The sequence below is a fragment of the Erythrolamprus reginae genome, chromosome 1 (assembly GCF_031021105.1).
Source record: "Erythrolamprus reginae isolate rEryReg1 chromosome 1, rEryReg1.hap1, whole genome shotgun sequence".
Classification (NCBI taxonomy): Eukaryota; Metazoa; Chordata; class Lepidosauria; order Squamata; family Dipsadidae; genus Erythrolamprus; species Erythrolamprus reginae.
The window spans coordinates 145,302,900-145,322,560 of NC_091950.1; the positions used below are offsets into that span (position 1 = coordinate 145,302,900).

At 41.2% G+C, this 19,661-nt stretch overlaps 1 protein-coding gene across 1 annotated transcript in view; it reads right to left on the reverse strand.

The window, feature by feature from the left end:
- Nucleotides 1–13,657: 13,657 nt before the first annotated feature.
- LOC139167562 (aldehyde dehydrogenase family 3 member B1-like) overlaps nt 13,658–19,661 on the reverse strand; it is a 53,422-nt gene continuing 47,418 nt past the window's right edge. The window contains exons 11-13 of the mRNA XM_070752187.1: nt 17,926–18,092; nt 15,280–15,379; nt 13,658–14,087 (exon numbers count right to left, since the gene is read on the reverse strand). Coding sequence (XP_070608288.1) covers nt 13,900–14,087; nt 15,280–15,379; nt 17,926–18,092 — 455 coding nt within the window. The 3' untranslated portion in view covers nt 13,658–13,899. The remainder of the gene's footprint in view (nt 14,088–15,279; nt 15,380–17,925; nt 18,093–19,661) is intronic.

Consider the following 19,661-nt stretch of genomic DNA (forward strand, 5'->3'; position numbering starts at 1 on the left):
AAACATTAGGACGGGACGGAAGGCACTCTGGTGCTATAATAGTGATAATAATAATAATAATAATAATAATAATAATAATAATAATAATATATTAGATTTGTATGCCGCCCCTCTCTGAAGACTCGAGGTGGCTCACAACAATAATAAAAAACAATATTATAGCGAAACAAATCTAATATTAAAAAAGAAGCATATAAAACCCTATCATATTTAAAAACCAAACAACACATACATACCAAACATAAAATATAAAGAGCCTGGGGGAAAGGTGTCTCAGCTCCCCCATGCCCGGCGGTATAGGTGGGTCTTGAGTAGTTTACGAAAGACAAGGAGGGTGGGGGCAGGTCTAATCTCCAGGGGGAGTTGATTCCAGAGGGCCGGGGCCGCCACAGAGAAGGCTCTTCCCCTGGGGCCCGCCAAATGACATTGTTTAGTCGACGGGACCCGGAGAAGGCCAACTCTGTGAGACCTTATCGGCCGCTGGGATTCGTATGGTAGCAGGCGGTTCCAGAGGTATTCTGGTCCAATGCCATGAAGGGCTTTAAAGGTCATAACCAACACGTTGAATTGTGACCGGAAACTGATCGGCAGCCAGTGCAGGCCATATTATGCAATATTCTTACTATTTATTACCTTTGTTATTATTTCCTTATTATTTCCTAGATTCTCTTGAGGAAGAGTGCAATAAGAATCATAAGTCTCTACATCTTTGCATTGGGATTGTGGGAAGCTGCCCTCCTTGAAAAATGAAATATTTTGTGAAATATTAAAAAAGCAGAATATTATATTTCCCCGTACTCTTATAAAACATAAAGCAGACTCGGTTTTTCTTAATAGCTCCCCACCCGAGTAGATATTTTGTGCCCATTAAGGAAGAGGGAGGTCAGTCTATCTACAAACAAAAGACTGTCAGCTCTAGGGCGATGGGTTGAAGCCTCGGTGGCACCTCGATGGCACAGTGGTTAGAGTGCAGTACTGCAAGCTACTTCTGCTGATCACTGGCTGCCAGCAGTTTGGCAGATCAAACCTCAGTAGGCTCAAGGTTGACTCAGCCTTCCATGGTCAGTAAAATGAGCACCCAGATTGTTGGAGGCAATATGCTGACTCTCTGTAAACTGCTTAGAGAGGGCTGTAAACCACTGTGAAGCGGTATATAAGTCTAAGTGTTAAATGCTAATGAAGAAGGACAGGACATAACCCTTCAGGACATAGTAGGATTAACCCCCTACCATTTAGCAGAAGACAAAGAGCTCACTACATTGCATAATCTCCTAAGGGCATTTCAGACATTGCACAACCCTCCTAGCAGCATCTCTTGTGAAACTTATAAAAGTCCATGTCCTCATCAAACTAACTGTTCAGCTGACCCAGGACTGCTGTTGGTTCTTCTGTCCTTTATTAAACTTTCTTTCCAATAGCCTCCATATTGTTTCCAGCATCTTTCTCCCAGATTGATTTTCCTTCCAACAAGATTTTATTTATTTATTAGATTTGTATGCCGCCCCTCTTCGAGGACTTGATAAAGATAAGCTTTAGAAGATAAAGATAAGCTTTAGAAATAGTTGTGTCATCCTATCATTTACCCTCCTATCATCTCCAAGCCTTTATGTGAATACAGTTCTGCAATAGTTTTCTAGCCTTAAATATGATCTAAGTATTACCTCCCTGTCAACAACTACTTCAGCTTCGACCACAACAACAGAAGAGTAAACAACAGATTCAAACTTAATATTAACCGCTCCAAACTTGGCTGTAAAAAATAGGACTTTATTAATCGAGTTGTTGAAGCGTGGAACTCATTACCTGACTCCATAGTGTCATCCCCTAACCCCCAACATTTTACCCTTAGTCTAACTATGGTTTACCCCTCCAGATTCCTAAGAAGTCAGTAAGGGGTGTGCATAAGTAAACCAGCGTGCCTTCCGTCCCCTGACCTACTCTCTTATTTCTTTATATATCCTTCTATTCCCATATCTTTTCTTCTGTAACCTTCATTATGTTTTGGACAAAATAAATAAATAAAATAAAATAAATACCGGTAGCTTAAAAACAATGTGGTAATAAAGTCCAAATCCATGCTACTTAATACTAAATTGAAAAAAATGCAATCATATACAATATGTTTAAAATATTTTTACAGGAAATTTAGGGTGTTGAACTGGAAACATCCTACATAGATGAAGATGAAGTCCTTTGTTTTATTTGCCAGTATAATTATGTGTGTGATTGCAAAAGTGTTGGTTTTGACCTATAAAGCCTTTTGAAGTAGACCCAGAGACAGGGTTTTGAGCAATCGGTACTTTTATTCAGCTCAGAGAACAAGTGACAGCTCAGCAAGGTAAAGTGACAATTCAGCGAGTACCGACTGGCTCTGCCTGGAGAAACCGCTCCTTTTATATATTTGCGGTTCCCGCCAAAGCTAGAGCCGGCCGCGTCTGAGCCAATCAGGAGCGACTTCCTGCTTGGGCTCAGACAGCGCTGAAAGAGGAACAAACTATTTACAGAGTTACAAGGTAGCCATTACAGGATACAACACCCCTCCCCTCATAGTTGGACACATCCATCAAGAAAGCCATGTGACAAAGTCGTCCAATCGGTGGGGCCTCTGAGGAGCTCGCGCTGACCTGCGCAGTTCAATTTCTCCTTCGCCACCGACTGTGGAGGATGGCTCGCCGCTGTTCTCCCGGTGTGGCGGACTTGGCCTGGCGGGCCCAACGAAGGCTTCGGAGGACGAGGATGGTTCGGCGTCGCTGGATGGTTCCCCCTGGCCCGATAAGTCTCTTTGCGTGTCTCTTATTTCGGGCAATGTACTAAAGTCTGTTGAAGGGGGAGAGTCCATGTCAGCGGTTTGTGGCAATTGATTTTCTGTTCGCTTCCGAATGTGGTCTATGTGTCGTTTCCACAAACGACCATCCTCTAGTTTAACAACATAGGTCTTAGGTGCATTTTGCTTAACAATAATTCCCTTCATCCAGTTTACATTTCCATCAAAACTTTTTACATATACATTTTGTCCCAAATACATTTCTCTTTCAGGTTTTGTACACATTTGGTTATTATTAACACAGAACCTTGGGTTTAACCTGTCTAGTGGTGACCTCAACTTTCTTCCCATCAATAACTCTGCAGGGCTTACATGTGTGTGCGAGTTAGGGGTAATGTGTTGGGTGAGTAAGAATTGGTCCAAGTTCTGTTGCACATCCCCAGGGCCTGACCTGCGCAATGCCTCCTTTGCCACCCGTACGTAACGTTCTGCCAATCCGTTAGCCCAGGGCGAATAAGGCGAGATGAGGGCATGCCTGACCCCTAGGCCATCTAGGAACAATTCGAATTGCCTGGCTGTTAGCTGTGGCCCATTGTCAGACACTAAGAGATCTGGGCACCCATGGGATGCAAACAGTCTGCTCAATACCTTGATAGTGGCACTTGTGGTTATGTTGTTCATTGCTATTATTTCCAACCATTTGGAGAAGGCATCAACCACTATTAAAAAAATACTGAGACCCCACTGGGCCAGCAAAATCAATGTGGATTCTAGACCAAGGACCAGCAGGCTGTTCCCACTCAGCCGGAGTTGTTTTGGGGGGACTGGGCCGTGACTCTTGGCACGGATCACACTTTGAAACCCAACTTTCAATATCAGCATCCAGCCCTGGCCACCATAAATGCCCCCTTGCCAGGCTCTTCATCCTGACAATCCCAGGATGACCCACATGTAACATTTTGAGTACCTTTCCCCTTAGGCTTTTGGGGATGATCACTCTATCCCCCCACAGCAAACAACCTTTTACATACGATAACTCAAGTCTCTTGTTTTTAAAATCACACAATTCAGGTTTCACAACATCATTTTGCCATCCCTTTAGAACACAGTTCACCACTTGTTTAAGGATTTGATCTTGCTGCGTGTGTGCAGCTACCTCTTTTGCTGTGGTTAGTGGGTTTTCCTCGAGTTCTATCATTAACACATCTGTGGAAGGAACAGGGTCTTCCACTAAGTCTGTTATGGGGCATCTGCTGAGACCGTCTGCATGATTGATTTCCTTCCCCCCCTTGTGGGTGAGCTCATACTGATACCCTGAGAGGAAAAGAGCCCATCTGATTAGTCTTGGAGACATAAAAGGTGGAGTGGGCTTGTTGGGGGCTAGCAGGCCTAGTAGGGGTTTGTGGTCAGTGACTAGCTCAAAGCTTCTTCCAAATATGTAATTGTGAAACTTCTTTACCCCTGCCACTAATGCTAGAGCCTCCTTGTCTAACTGGCTATAATTCCTTTCTGTGCTGGTCATGGTTCTTGAAAAAAATGCTATTGGGGCCTCTGTCTTATTAGGTAGAACGTGAGCTAGGACTCCTCCTATGCCGTACGGCGAAGCGTCGCACGTGAGCCTAATGGGTAGTGAAGCACTATATTGGACTACTACACTTTTAGAAGTTAATAAATTTTTTATTTGAGAAAAAGCTTCACGTTCAGTTTTCCCCCATGTCCAGCGGGCTTCCTTCTGGAGTAAACGATGGAGAGGCTCTGCTACTGTTGCCTTCTGCTTTAAAAAAACGGAATAAAAATTAAGGAGGCCCAAAAATGCCTGCAACTCATTCTTATCTCGTGGCTCTGGGGCTTCTCTAATTGCTCTCAGCTTCTCTGTTGTGGGGTGGATACCTTCCTTATCTATTTTATATCCTAGGAATTCTATACTGTTGGTTCCCCAGACACATTTATCAGGCTTGATTCTTAAACCTTTGTCCTGTAACCTCTTAAGTACTTCCCTTATTCTTTTGTTTACTTGTTCCTGGTTTTCCCCTGCAATTAAGATGTCATCAAAGTATGGAATGGCCCCATTTACCCCTGACAATAGGCGTTCCATAATGCTCTGGAATATTCCTGGGGCTATGCTTACCCCAAACTGTAACCTCGTGCATTTGAAAGCCCCCCTGTGCGTTACAATTGTTTGAGCGTTTGCTGTTTGTTCATCGACCGGAAGTTGCTGGTAAGCTTGCGCCAGGTCGATCTTTGCGAACCTTTTCCCCTCCCCCAGGGAGTGTAGCAGTTGTTGCACAACCGGAATGGGGTAGGGGTGGTGTTGGAGTGCCTTGTTTAGGGTCGATTTGTAATCAGCGCAAACTCTTAAAGAGCCATCTGGCTTCAGAGGGGTAACTATGGGAGTTTCCCATGGCCCCTGCTCCACAGGGACCAAAATACCTTGGCTAATGAGTTTGTCCAGCTGTATGTCTAGTTTGGGGAGGAGCGGCAGGGGGACCCTGCGAGGTTTTAGTCTGATCGGTGGGACCTTGGGGTCAATAGAAAAAGATATAGGGGGCCCCTTATACAATCCCAGTGTGGGGCTGAACACTTCAGGGAACTCTTTCACAAAGTTAGGCATATCATAACAGTTTACATTACACACACCCGAAATCTCGATCCCCAGTGGTTCCATCCATGCTAAACCCAGAAGAGAGTGCTTGGCCCCTGTTACAATAAGCATGGGAAGGGTACATTTAACATTCTTGAATGCGATAGGTACATTTGCTGTTCCCAAGACCGAGATTACTCCCCCCTGAAAGTCTCTAATCACCAAAGAGGTTTGATTTAGGTCAGCCTTAGATACATTAGGCATATACAGTTTAAATTTTTCCCAGGGCATGATGGTATATCTAGAGCCCGTATCCAGCTCCATTGAGCAAGGTTGGTTATTGAGTAACAGTGATATAACAATTTTAGCCCCTTTTTTGGTTGCCGTGTTATTCACGGAAAATTGAGAGTTACCTCTATAGTAGTCGCGGTTAGCGGTTGAGTAGTTCCTTTGACCCGCGTTGCGGAATGGTCTCCTTTCTCGCGCTTGGGGGGTCTGGTTTTGAGGTCGCTGGTATTGCGGTGTGGCAAATGTTTCCTCTGGCGCTGTTGCTCTGCATGCGATGGCGATGTGGCCTCTCCGGTTGCAACGGCGGCATGTAGCGTCTCGGAAGGGGCATCGATGGCGCTGGTGATTTCCCCGGCAGCCCGCGCAGGGGGCTGGGTGAGTAGCTCTCAGGTGTCTCGGCTGGTCTTGCACCAGGAGGCAGTTGTCTCCGCTGGGAATTTGTTGGCTGTTGTCTGTTTCCACGGCGCTGGGAGACGCGGAGTCGATTTTTGCAATGAGTTCTCGCCTTCCGTGCTCTTTCAATTCTCTCGCCGCTGCGTCGGCTGCTTCTGCGGTTTGCGCCAGTTTAATCACGGTTTGTAGGCTCGGCTCTTCTTCGATGAGGAGTTTATTTCTCACCGTGCTGCTTTTCATGCCGAAAACCAAGGCGTCGGTGAGGCGAGCTTCCGGGTCTTTAAACTTGCATTGAGCAAGTACCGTTCGAAGCCGCGTTGTAAACTGGCTGATCGACTCGGTTTCCCTCTGAGCCATCATGTGGAATTGATGCCGAAAAACCATGGCTGGTTTGGTCGGCTTGAAATGGCTCGCCAGTTTTTGTTGTAGGACGTCCCACGCTGTGGCTCTTGCTTGTTCCGGTTCGGTGAGAGTTTGGGCAAGTCTACGGATTTCTGCGCCGCAGTAGTTAAGGAAAATAGCCCGTCTGCGATCGGCTTCGGCGTCCTGCATTCCCGCCGCCTCGAGGAAGATCTCGAAGGTGGCCATGTACTCGTCCCATGTCGATTTCTCGGGATCGAAGAGTTCCGGAGCCTGGCCGATCTGGATTTTGTCCATGTTGCACGCGAAGTTTCTTCCGTCCGTTCGTCGCCAGTGAAGTAGACCCAGAGACAGGGTTTTGAGCAATCGGTACTTTTATTCAGCTCAGAGAACAAGTGACAGCTCAGCAAGGTAAAGTGACAATTCAGCGAGTACCGACTGGCTCTGCCTGGAGAAACCGCTCCTTTTATATATTTGCGGTTCCCGCCAAAGCTAGAGCCGGCCGCGTCTGAGCCAATCAGGAGCGACTTCCTGCTTGGGCTCAGACAGCGCTGAAAGAGGAACAAACTATTTACAGAGTTACAAGGTAGCCATTACAGGATACAACACCTTTCATGGCATCGGACCAGAATATCTCCGGGACCGCCTTCTGCCGCACGAATCCCAGTTAGGTCCCACAGAGTTGGTCTTCTCCGGGTCCCGTCAATGAAACAATGTCGTCTGGCGGGGCCCAGGGGAAGAGCCTTCTTTGTGGCGGCCCCGACCCTCTGGAATCAACTCCCCCCCAGAGATTAGGATTGCCCCCACCCTCCTTGCCTTTCGCAAACTCCTTAAAACCCACCTCTGCCATCAGGCATTGAGAAATTGATTCCCCTGGGCCGTTTCCGTTTTATGTATGGTTTGTCTGAGATGTATGACCGTTTTTTACATTAAGGGGTTTTAAATTGTTTTTAACTATTGGATTTGTACTGTTTTCTTGTTGTGAGCCGCTCTGAGTTTTTGGAGAGGGGCGACATACAAATCTAATAAATAATAATAATAATAATAATAATAATAATAATAATAATAATAAAGCCTAATTTTTTTTCTAGCAGTCTAGGATTTCTGAAGCAATTAGGGAAGATCCCTTGGCCTTCCAAATTCTAAATTCTAAATCTAGATATTTCTAAAGAAGTAAACCTTTATTCCAACGCAATGCCTCTTGCTGCAGAACTTTCAGTGAACTGTAATGGTACAGATAATGCATTACTAACCATTTTGTTTATTGTCTCCTTTACCATGGATGTCTTTCTTTATATAACTTAAAGGCATGTGAGTTTTATAAATGTGTGTGAATAAATGTATACAAACACTCTCTTGACAGCTATCTTGCGCATAGTCATTTTTAGATGCAAAGTGAAAGCAAAAACAAAAAAACAAAACTTACTATGATCTTCTGTAGGTTAAAGAGAGAATAATGACTAGTGAAAATTTATTGGATAATTTATTGGATATTCCCCCAATAAATTATCTTGAGCAACTATGTTCGTTATATGTTGATTTCCTATTGGGGACATATCATCTTGCTGTTTTCAAAAATGCCCAATAACATTTTAATCAAAAATTAAGTCTAAGATGCCCTTGGAGAATACTGTAGAAATATTATCGCTATCTGGACTTCATGAATGTACAGTCCACTATCAATCTATGGGTTATGTTCTTAAGTATTCTATTTGATATTCGTCATAGAGTTGATAAGGAAGAAAGTGATTCTGGACTTTACTTGTCCTAGAGTATGGTACTAAGTGGTGCCCAGGACCTGCTACAAGGTTTAAATTATTAAGCTACTTTCAAAAGCAGCCACTGTGCTTCAAATTTAAGATACAGGTGAATGGTCTCATTTTAAAAAATAATTTCATCTCTACTGATATCAAAAGATGGAACTTCCACAAAGTAAGGTAATTGGTAATAAGAAAGTGAAATTCAATAAAGTAACATTTTTGTGGAGCATTGTTCAAATATAAAATTGCAATTCCGTGTCTGTATTGTATTGCAGGTTTGAGAAAACTATCCAAGTGAAGCATATTAAAAGAACAATGTAAAAACAACCCAACAATTCAAGGCAAGATGATTTCCTGAAGAAAATGCTCACTCACATGAGAAGAGCAAACCAACATACAAACAAAGGTTTCAGATTGCAAAATCACAACGTTTTCAAGAACAAGAATCTATTGCAAAATATCTTAATTATCTCCCCCTCCACGCCTCATATTTCTATAAGTAATAACATCCAAGGTCTCTTATACAGTATAATGTCATTCAATTTTTTTCTGCATGTTTATTTCAATGCTTTTTATTAGGGAATATGGGTGTAGATGTGTATGGTAACTGAACTAAATGTAAGAAATACCCATTTGATTGTAAATCTGACTCATTACCAATTACACAGAATACAAGTTAAAAAGATTTTCCAGCCACTAAATGCCTCTTGACTTCCCTTTTTCCATGTCTCATGACCTATTTTAGGAGACTGAATTATACTGATTCATTTCCACTCAAGCGTTTTAAAATAAGACCCACCCACCACGGCACCCTGAAGTCAAACACAATCCTGATGCGGCCCTCAATGAAATTGCATTTGACACCCCAATGTAGTACATTGCCAGTCTCACCTCAGAACAGTTTAGAATTTCTGCTGGCGTCTCTAGTTAGTTGCAGGAAACTCTGAGAGTTTAAAAAATAGGGACATCTGACCTCCTTTGGTCAAGGGTCAGACACATCTACCTGCTCCTTGGCAGCCAAAGGAAAGGCATTTCAGTGTAGGGAGTAGTAGTACCTCTACCTTAGAACGCCTCTACTTAAGAACTTTTCTAGATAAGAACTGGGTGTTCAAGATTTTTTTGCCTCATCTTAAGAAACATTTTCTACTTAAGAACCTGAGCCCGGAAAAATTTCCCAGGAAATTTGAGAATATCACAAAGGCCCGGCCAGTTTCCTGGGTTTCTCTCTCTGGCGCAGTGTATGGGAGGCAGCCTCGCACTGTATGTATGAGAGGGGTGTGCTCCTCCTTGCCGCCTCAGAGTCCCTCTTTTTTTTTTTAAAGCCTTAAAATTTTGAATTTTTTTGATTCCCCTCACCTCACCTTCTTCCTTCGGCAGTGACTGTCCTCCTCCTCTTTTTCCTCCTCGTCCTCCTCCCACCCAAATTTCAAGCTTTTATTTTTTTTTCCCTAATGGGTTTGCACGCATTATTTGCTTTTACATTGATTCCTATGGGAAAAATTGCTTCTTCTTACAAACTTTTCTACTTAAGAACCTGGTCATGGAACCAATTAAGTTCTTAAGTAGAGGTACCACTGTAGTTGAAAAATCTGTCAGGGTGGGCAAAGATGAATAACTAGTGGCTAATTCATCTAACACCAGAGGGATCCAATTTTTACTCCATCTGCAACCACAGCAGCTCATTTAGTGACTTGCAGCACAACTTACTATACAGGGCTGTTGAAGAAAGATTTTATTCTGTTTGTTTATTTTGTCAGTGTGTATTGGTAGTATACAAATATATAACAATGTTTATATACATGATATTGGTACTAATAATAGAGAAACATTAGGACGGGGACGGTAGGCACGCTAGTGCACTTATGCACGCCCCTTACTGACCTCTTAGGAATCAGGTGAGGTTAACAGTGGATACGGGTAATGTTTTGGGGGTTAGGTGATGATGGAACACTACAAATGTGTTCCTGAACAAAGATGGGAGATACATGTATATGCCCAGTAATGGGCAGCCAACATTTTTACTGCCACACTGTGGGTGTGGCTTATTTTGTGGGTGTGGCTAAATTTTCATGTGACTGGGTAGGAGTGGTTTGCTGGCCATGTGACCAGGTGGGAGTGGCTTGAATGATCATCATTGTTCAAGTGAACTGACTTATAACCTTACCAGTGTTGCTTGCTAGGGTGACAATTTGCTTCGTGTTTCCCGCGCTCTCCTTCCTTGGTCGACTCCCCGCCTCAAACTGGATAGCTAGGTGAAAGGGTGCTGCCGGAAGCACAAATGCTGCCAGCGCTGCTTCCACCCACGCCTTCTGCTTGCACCTCAGGCAGGAGATGGCCGCGTGAGGCTGGAAGGGAGCCAGGCAGGAGAGAGGGAAGCTCATCTGAGGCCAGGAAGGAGGAAGGAGGAAAAAAGCAAGGAGTGCAGACGCAGCAGCAGGGGAAAAAAGGAGTGCCGAGCCGAGACCAGTAATCCAGGAAGTGACAGCTGCCGATAAGCTGGAGTTGGCACGCATCTTCATTTCCACCAGTGAAATTGCGTTCCACCCCGTCCTGCCTGATGACCACCCCTGCATATGCCTATTTGTGTGGCTGGAAAGGGGCACGCAAAGCAATAAAAATATTGAGGCTTTTCTTCATGCACCTTAAATTTGTTGCTTCTTTAAGAGCCATATGATGAGTCAATTCCTTACTGTTGGCAAGGGAGGAGGGAAGGTGAGACTGGCAGGAAACTGTCAAAGAATATTCAAAATGATCATCAGATGATCACAGCAGGAACCCGACCACAGCCGTAGCCAAAAGCAACTACAATTTTGCCAAATTTCATTCCCTCAAGAGTCATTGGTCCCGGATTTGGGACGCATTCTGTAAGGCACATTGGTTCAAAAATTGTTGCCCTTTGATGCACCATTTCACTTGGTTAATGGTAATAATAAAGTTTTGGTAGTATAAAGAACAGGGGTAGGCAGCAACAGCAACTTTATGACCTGTGGATTTCAACTCTCAGAATTCCTGAGCCAGCAGCAGGGTTTGACCTGAGTATCAACACTGTCATCATAGGTAATTTGTCTGTAAAAAGAGGACCATATTTTGGAATCCGTTCTATGTTATGACATCTCTAGTGGGAGAGGCAAGAGCAGCATTTATTAAAAATTATATGATGTCTATAGTTGCTTATCTCAGCAAATTACTCTGGTGGCTCACAATTCAGGATTTTCTCAGGATGCCAGAATGTGGACAACTCCTTGAAGGAATATAATTGAAGCTTACGTCACAATGTGTAAAAGCTTCAGATACATTGCTTTATATAAACTACCAATCTATAATAGCTTCAATAAAAAGTGCTATATTGATTTGAAAAGCTAAAATATTACCTAACTATGAAATGTGATTATCTACGTTGGTAGTAGTAGTATTTACATTACGTGTTACCTGGCATTGATTTTAGATTCTTTGCTCATATCTCAGACATGGCTTCCATTTAATTTAACCCTTTTACCTTTTCAGATCATTTTAATGCTCTTTATAAATGTACATTTCTGAAAAGCTGTTTTGTCTTAAGCCAATCTGTGGTTTAATTGTATTATAATATCTTACCCAATATTCTAGTTCCTGTTCCCCCACCCCACAACAAATGCAATCTGGATGGAGATACTGTTCCTGTAGAACAGTGTTTCCCAACCTTAGCAACTTGAAGATATCTGGACTTCAACTCCCAGAATTCCCCAGCCATTCTGGGGGTTGAAGTCCAAATATCTTCAAGTTGCTAAGGTTGGGAAACACTGCTGTAGAAGGCATATGCTATGACAGTGATGGAGAACCTTTTTTTCCTCGGATGCCAAAAAAACATGGGTGTGAGCTATCGCACATGCACGAGTGCCCACACCCATAATTCAATGCCTGGGGAGGGCAAAATCACCTCCCCCCCCCGAGGCCATCTGCAGGCTAGAAACAGCCTGTTTCCCAACTTCTGGTTGGCCCAATAGACTCGTGTTTTGTGCCCTCCCCAGACTCCAAAGGCTTCCCTGGAGCCAGGGGACGGTAAAAACGCTCCCCCATCCCCCCAGAGGCATTTTTGGCTTCCAGAGAGCCTCCCCCATCCCCCAGGAGGCTCTCTGGAAGCCAAAAACGTCTTCTCAGAGCCTCTGTGAATGCCAAAAATCAGCTGGCTAGCACACATATGCACATTGGAGCTAAGCTAGAGCAATGGCTTCCGTGCCAGCAGATATGGCTCCGCGTGCCACCTGTGACACCAGTGCCATAGGTTCACCATCATTGTGCTATGACTTCTTCATTCATTCTATTAATGCAGTTTTTCTCAACCTCCTCAAGTTTAAACCGGGTGGACTACAACTCCCAGAATTCCTCCAGCCAACATGCTGAATAGAGAAATTTAGGGAGCTGAAATCTGCTAGCTTAAACTTGCACAGGATGGAAACGCTGACTGTACTAATGTTTCACAAAGAAGAAGATGCCTCATTATCAATCACTATTAATCAATGATTCAGTAATCTGTCACAGAGCATTCTATTACTCTCTGAAAACCCTTTGTATCCATTCAAGAAATACAAGACTGTCTGACTGTGATTTACCTGCTATTATTTTACTCTAGTGTGTACTCCCTAAAGTCATTGCTTCCTTTAGAATGCCAAGATGCTCTTTATTTTTATTGTAGCAAATTGCTCCCACATTCATTTGAGCATTTATTTACTTCTTTTTGTTGCCTTTGTTCATCAGTATCTATATTTCAATCAAAAGCCCCTGGTTTAGAAATTAATTGCTGGTTAATTTTATTAGATAACACACTATGTCATTTGATAGCATTATTAAATAATTAGACATTTATTTGCAAGTTTTAATGCAAGATATTTATTGCAGAAGCAAAACATACATGAAGATGCAAGGTTGGGGGAAATCTCAGTAAGTTTCCAATTAGCTGATTTACATAAAAATAAATATTTGAGTTTGATGGGGCACACTATACTTTTAAATTATTATGCTTTGTGTTGGGTAGTGTATAAATCAGTGATGGAACAATGAATCTGAACTATAATCATAGAGAAATATATTGAAAGAAATATAATTAAAGGTGGCATGTCTGAGCTTTAGCGCATCCAAATATACTGTAGAAAATGCATTGTTGACAGAATAGATTTATGTGTGACAACTTGTATTAACGTCTTTGAGAATTAAACTGTTTAAAGGATCCAATATTTAAATACTGTATTCACGAATAGTTTGATTATTTTACAAAGATCATTTAGGTAGCTACCCTTATCATGAAAATATATTAATCAGAATGATTGCTCCATTGTAAAGAGGAACTGGATTTGTCCATTTTTAGGAAAGAGTCTAATACTTACACATTTTGAAGCAAAATTGGCTTTATGTGTTAAAATGAAGATGACATTTTACACATAAACATGAATTAATTGTATAATTAGTCCTTGCTGGAAATGAAGATATGTTCTATACCCAAAACCATGCAAAGAAAATTGGAAGGTGTCCCTTAGTTTTCTAACCCCTACTAAAAGTTGAATTTATAGAAGCTGATACAGGATCAAGAAAAGTTATAAGCTGCAAAGATGGTCAAAATAAGGTTTGCCAAACAGAAAGTGCTTTTCAAGGATCTTTGAAGGTGATGAGGCAAAATTCTAGGACGAGTTAATAAAGTGGGGGGGGGGACCTCAATTACACCAAAATTCTTGATTGAAGTTCCTTAAGAATGCAGGTGATGTTGATTCAAGGCCTCACAGCTAATATGCCAGCCAATTGCGCCTGACCTCCCCAGCACAGATCATTGCTCTCAATTTCGTATTGTTGTACGGTGGGTAGCGCACTCTGTTCATCATCTCCATGCCCATGCTGCGCAAAAGACAGCCGCGGAAGTGAGTAAATGTATCAAAAGTAAACTTGCCATGGTATTTGCCAAAGCCGCTGTATCCTGCAATATTAAAAAGAAAAAAAAATCAGATCAAATCTATTTTCATCAGGCAGGACAATACCTGCTCTTTAAAAGATTTCCCCCTATAATACTTACTATAAAAGGTTTAATATTCAAATGGATATTTTTAAAGAAGGGACTAAAGAAGATAATTCAGGAGAGACAAGCAGAGCTTAATTAGATAACAATTTCCTAGTCTAGGTTTCGTGACCATTGAATTACAGCTGCCTTAATCCACAATAAAATGAAACTTTTTTTTGTTATCATATCTAAAAATTGAAGAGAAATTAAAGATCCACAACAGTCTAACCATGTTTTGTAGCCAAAATGCAATATCGATTTACACTGAATGTTAACCTGTATTTAGTATATTGTGTGACCATGCCTACAGAACTGGTGCTACTTATCCTATTGATTTTTTTTTTTAGAAAAAGTTTTATTTACAATTATAATACAGAAAGAAAAAAAAAGACAAAGTAAAACACAATACATCAAAAACACATAATAAAATATAGGCGAGTACAAGATCAGTCTATGTATTCTTCCAAAACTGTGTATATTTTCTTTAGCCCAGTTATAGTTATTGTCAGAAATCAGTTTATCTCTTTTAGATAACACACACACAAAAAAAATAGAAGCAAAACATATAAGTAACATGGAAACCAAATAATAGTCTAACTTGATAGTTCATAATTTTATCTTATTTGCTCTATTAAGCTTTCATCAGGTATAATTTTTTTACATATTTAAGTGTGCACAATGTACTTAGCAAGAATTTTTTCTATTTTCTAACCAGTGGTAGAGTAAATTCCAACAATCATAAAATTGTGATTCTTCTTTGCCTTTGATTTCAAGGGTCAATTTAGACATTTCTGCACATTGAGTTATTTTTAACCTATGGAATATTTTTGATCTTGTTAGTACCATTTACAAAATCAAAAAATATTAAGCCCTCTCCTTTTACTCCTGCTTACTGGTATAACGTAGACCACATAGCTTATAGCACAGTGGGATATTTATTATTTGATCACATTTCATTTAATTTGCAAATATGCTGGACAGAGTAAAAAAAAAGACTTTTAATGTCTTTATCTGAATGGAAAACATCAAGTGGGATAACTTTTCATGCTGGAAGGTAAAGATAAGGATGGGGGCAAGAAATGGAGAATAGAAGATAAAAGTCTAATCATACCAACGCCACCAAATGGTAGGTTAACCGTTAGTCCCTGCATCAGGGTATCATTGCCGCAAAAGGTACCACTGCTAGTCTGAGCCAATACGTCGCACACAACCTATAAAGAGAAAAAGAATAGAAGAGTATTAGGAGTCCTGTTATTAATCTTCCAAACACGAGTTTGATCAGGTCCCAGATCCATAGTTCCCTCTAAGCTGAGCAGGTGAGCAATCGCTCACTTAAAAATCATCATCAACTCAGAGTTTTCCAAACCTGCCCAGAAGCCGAGAGGGAAATTTTATTATTATTTCTGTGTCGCCCAGTCCCGAAGGGACTGCCGCTCAGACACTATACTTTTCCGCCCACCCCAAAAAAAATTTAGAGAGAACACTGCCCAGATCTATAATCAATCAATATGGGGCATGATACAAACAAGAGTCTTTATCCTTTGGGCCACTACAAACATCTGGAATGTTGAAAATGTGCCACAGACACAACACACTCGCAAAATGCCTGATATTGTAGATGGGGCCTGTTGTGTACGGGAGGACACTGCTTGATTTACATGGCAGTCACAGATTGGTTAAAACGCGACCAGCAAATTCGAATCATTGTCAAGCCACGCCCCCCTGGCAAAAGGTTTTAAAAGACGTGGATTTTTCCGTTCGTTCTTGTTGTTATTTTGCATGTTCTATTGTACTAGTTTGGACCCTTCCATCTAGAGGCTAATAAAGAAAGTTTCAGCTACCATATCTCCATCGATTATTTCAAATCTAAGGGGGCCAATCAGCTATTTCCTAAAACTCAGTTGTTTTTTACCTGTTGTACACTGCCCAAATTTAATTTAATTTAATTTAATTTAATTTAATTTAATTTAATTTAATTTAATTTAATTTAATTTAATTTAATTTAATTTAATTTAATTTAATTTAATTTAATTTAATTTAATTTAATTTAATTTAATTTAATTTAATTTAATTTAATTTAATTTAATTTAATTTAATTTAATTTAATTTAATTTAATTTAATTTAATTTAATTTAATTTAATTTAATTTAATTTAATTTAATTTAATTTAATTTAATTTAATTTAATTTAATTTAATTTAATTTAATTTAATTTAATTTAATTTAATTTAATTTAATTTAATTTAATTTAATTTAATTTAATTTAATTTAATTTAATTTAATTTAATTTAATTTAATTTAATTTAATTTAATTTAATTTAATTTAATTTAATTTAATTTAATTTAATTTAATTTAATTTAATTTAATTTAATTTAATTTAATTTAATTTAATAAATTAAATTGGAAGGCAAAAATAAAAAATCTTTTTGAATCTTAGTAAAAAAAAATTGAGAAATTGAAAATGCACATGACCCTTGTGGTTAGCTTTGGCCCAGCTCCTGCCCCAAGGACTGTGGATGTGGGAGAGACATCCACATGCTGCAGGCCTGTTTTGCCCCCGGTGGAATCTGATGATGAAGGCTCCTCTGATCAAGAAGACATGAGTGATAGGGAAGAGGAGAGTGTGGCAGACAGCTCAGAAGGAGATCAATTATCTAGCTCCTCCTTGGATTCAGAACAAGAGTTAATGATACAGCCACGCATGCAGAGAGCAATGAGAGATTATTATCAAAGAAAATGAGGCCACCTGTGATTGGGTGGGACTGTGTTGATTAGTGAGGCTGCTATAAATAGCAGCCTGTGGGTTTGGCCATTGTGGAGGATTATCTGATCGTTGTGTTTCGTGACTGCTTTACTGACTTGGACTTTTTGTGTGCTGATTTTTCCCTGCTTTGAAACTAAACCAGAGCAAAGTGTGTTTCACTTTGTGAAAGAAGAAGGACTGTGAATTGCCTCACAGCTGCAAGATAAGTATCACAGAACTGATAAGGGACTTGTACAAATTACCAGTTTGTTTGGAGACAAGTGCTCTTTGCTATACCAAAAGAGGGCTTAGTTTAAGTGATTTTTCATTATAAAGAACATTGTTTTGAATTTTCAAATGTGTGTGTGTCTGAAATTTGTACCTGTGAATTTTTGGGAGGATTCTACCAGAGAACCCGACAGAACAACCCTTTCCTTTTTGGACTCATCCGCCCTGACTTCTACTTTTATACTCTAATCATACAGAGCTAGGAGTGAGGAACAGAAATGAAAAGCACAAGCTCACTTAACATAATCAATGTCCTGCCTCAAGCGAGTCTAGGACAATTCGCCACAGCCAAGTCTTCATGGATAGATGGCTGCAACCAGGTGGGCACAGATGGATGAGCATGGTGGGTCAACGCAGAGTGGCCATGGCCAGGTTAGCATGGATGACTTGGTGTGGATGACTCATCATGGCCAGGTGGGCAGAGATGGATGGACATGACCAGGTGGGCAGAGATGAGCGGGCAAAACCCGGTTAGCATGGAACAAGTTGCCCCAGCCAACTAGATGTCAAGACAACTCAGTACCCCACCAGAAGAAACATCAACCCATAATGTGGACTAGAGCCCTGCAGTGATCAATCTGCCATCCCTGAGAACAATTATTAACATCACCCTCTTCTTCCTCCTCAGGCTGGGCCTGGCTCAACTTGCCTGCCTGGCTACTCCTGAAAGAATGCATCGTGTAAGGCTGCCTCCCCCATAGAGTGTGCTGTACGTAAACAGTGTACCTTGTTGTTAGAGGAGAAGGCATACAAAGCTAGTGGACGTTCTCTGCAATTGATGAAGTCTATGGCTTCCTCCATATCTCTCACAATGAATATCGGCAGGATGGGTGCCATAATTTCCTCTTGCATGACTGGATCACATTCTTTCACATCCACTAACACGGTGGGAGCTGTAATGGGTGAAAAAAATCACATCAAGATCTGTTCCGTTTATATCCTATAACTTTATTGTCCAATTTAACCAGAGTTTTAGCTTTCCTCATGACTACATTTCCAATATGTGACCCCAGAAAAATATCTTCTTGCTTCATTTAAAACAGATTTTCCCAGTTCCTCACTTGCCAGCTCCTTAAATTTCAACTTTTAAAAACTCAACAAGTTACTGTGTGGCCAATGAAAATTAAAGTCCAACATATTCAGTGAACATCAATTTGGAAGGGTGATCTACAGTCCTAGTAAATCTACTGATAATGTACTTGATTGGTTATATACCATCGTCCTTTTCAACTCCTAGTGACTGTTGTGATTCAGCCTGAGGCTCCTCAGGGACCGGCTGGAGCTCTGCCGGATCCATGCCCAGAGGAGGAGGACAGTGACCAGGAGGGGGAGGACCAGGCAGACGGGGGAGAGAAACATCAGGAAGAGAAGGAGGGAGAGCAGCCTGAGACCCTCGGGGGGGGGCCTCTCCCCAGCTAGTAGCCTGGATTCATTGGATGAAGACGCACAGGCTATAATAGACATGAGACAGAGACGTGCAGCTCAAAGACGGGGCCAATTAGAAAGATATTTCCATCCCTGAATTGGCAACAGCTGGGTTTGGGTGTGGTTCTCCTCAGCAGGGTTGAAAAGGCAGGCCCGCCCTTACAGTCTTGTGGAGAGTTATCAACTGGGAGTCTTGTGACCTTGCTTCGATTCTTGGCGTCTCTGATCTTGGCTTGTGGCCTAGAAGGCTGAAAGACTTGGGGGAGGCGTGGGTTTTATTATCTCCAGTGTTGTTTTTGCCAGCAAGAATCCTGTTTTATTGCCTGGCCTTTGTGAAACCTCTGTGAAGCTTCATCGTGTTCCTGTCTGTAAGAACAGTTTTTGTTACCTGTGTTTGCTTTCCAGTATATAAACTGCCTTTGCTTTTTACCAGTGTGTCTGGATACTCTTTTTGGTTGGTGTTGGCGTCTGGGGGGACCCAGACAGAACAGTGACCATACAGATTTCCTCCATTGTACATAGATAGCGCAGCTAGTCCTTGACTTATGATAGAAATTGACCCCAGTGACTGTGACTGTTCGTTCTTGTTGTTATTTTGCATGTTCTATTGTCATTAAGCAAGTCATAAATTTCACAGACTACTTTTTTTTTTTTTGCAATGATGATTAAGTGAACATAGTGATTGTTAAGCAAACTTAGCAGTTGCTCAGCAAACACATTGTTTGCAGTTGTGTTTTTTGCCAGAAATAAATGCCGGTTTCTGGGGGGGGAAACATCATAGTGGTCACATCAACACAGGGTACTGCAAACATCTATAAATGCAGGCTGGTTGCCAGGTGCTCAAAAAGCAATTATGTCACTGTGTGTGTGTGTGTGTGTGTGTGTGTGTGTGCATGGTTGATTTTCTGTCAAAATCACCCTGGTATTCCCAAATATGGAAGGAAGCAATTTTGCTTTCCCTTTGCCTCTTGACCCCACGCAAGGGTCATTCCAAGGCAGATAAATCATTTTATAGTCGACAAACTATAATTTACATG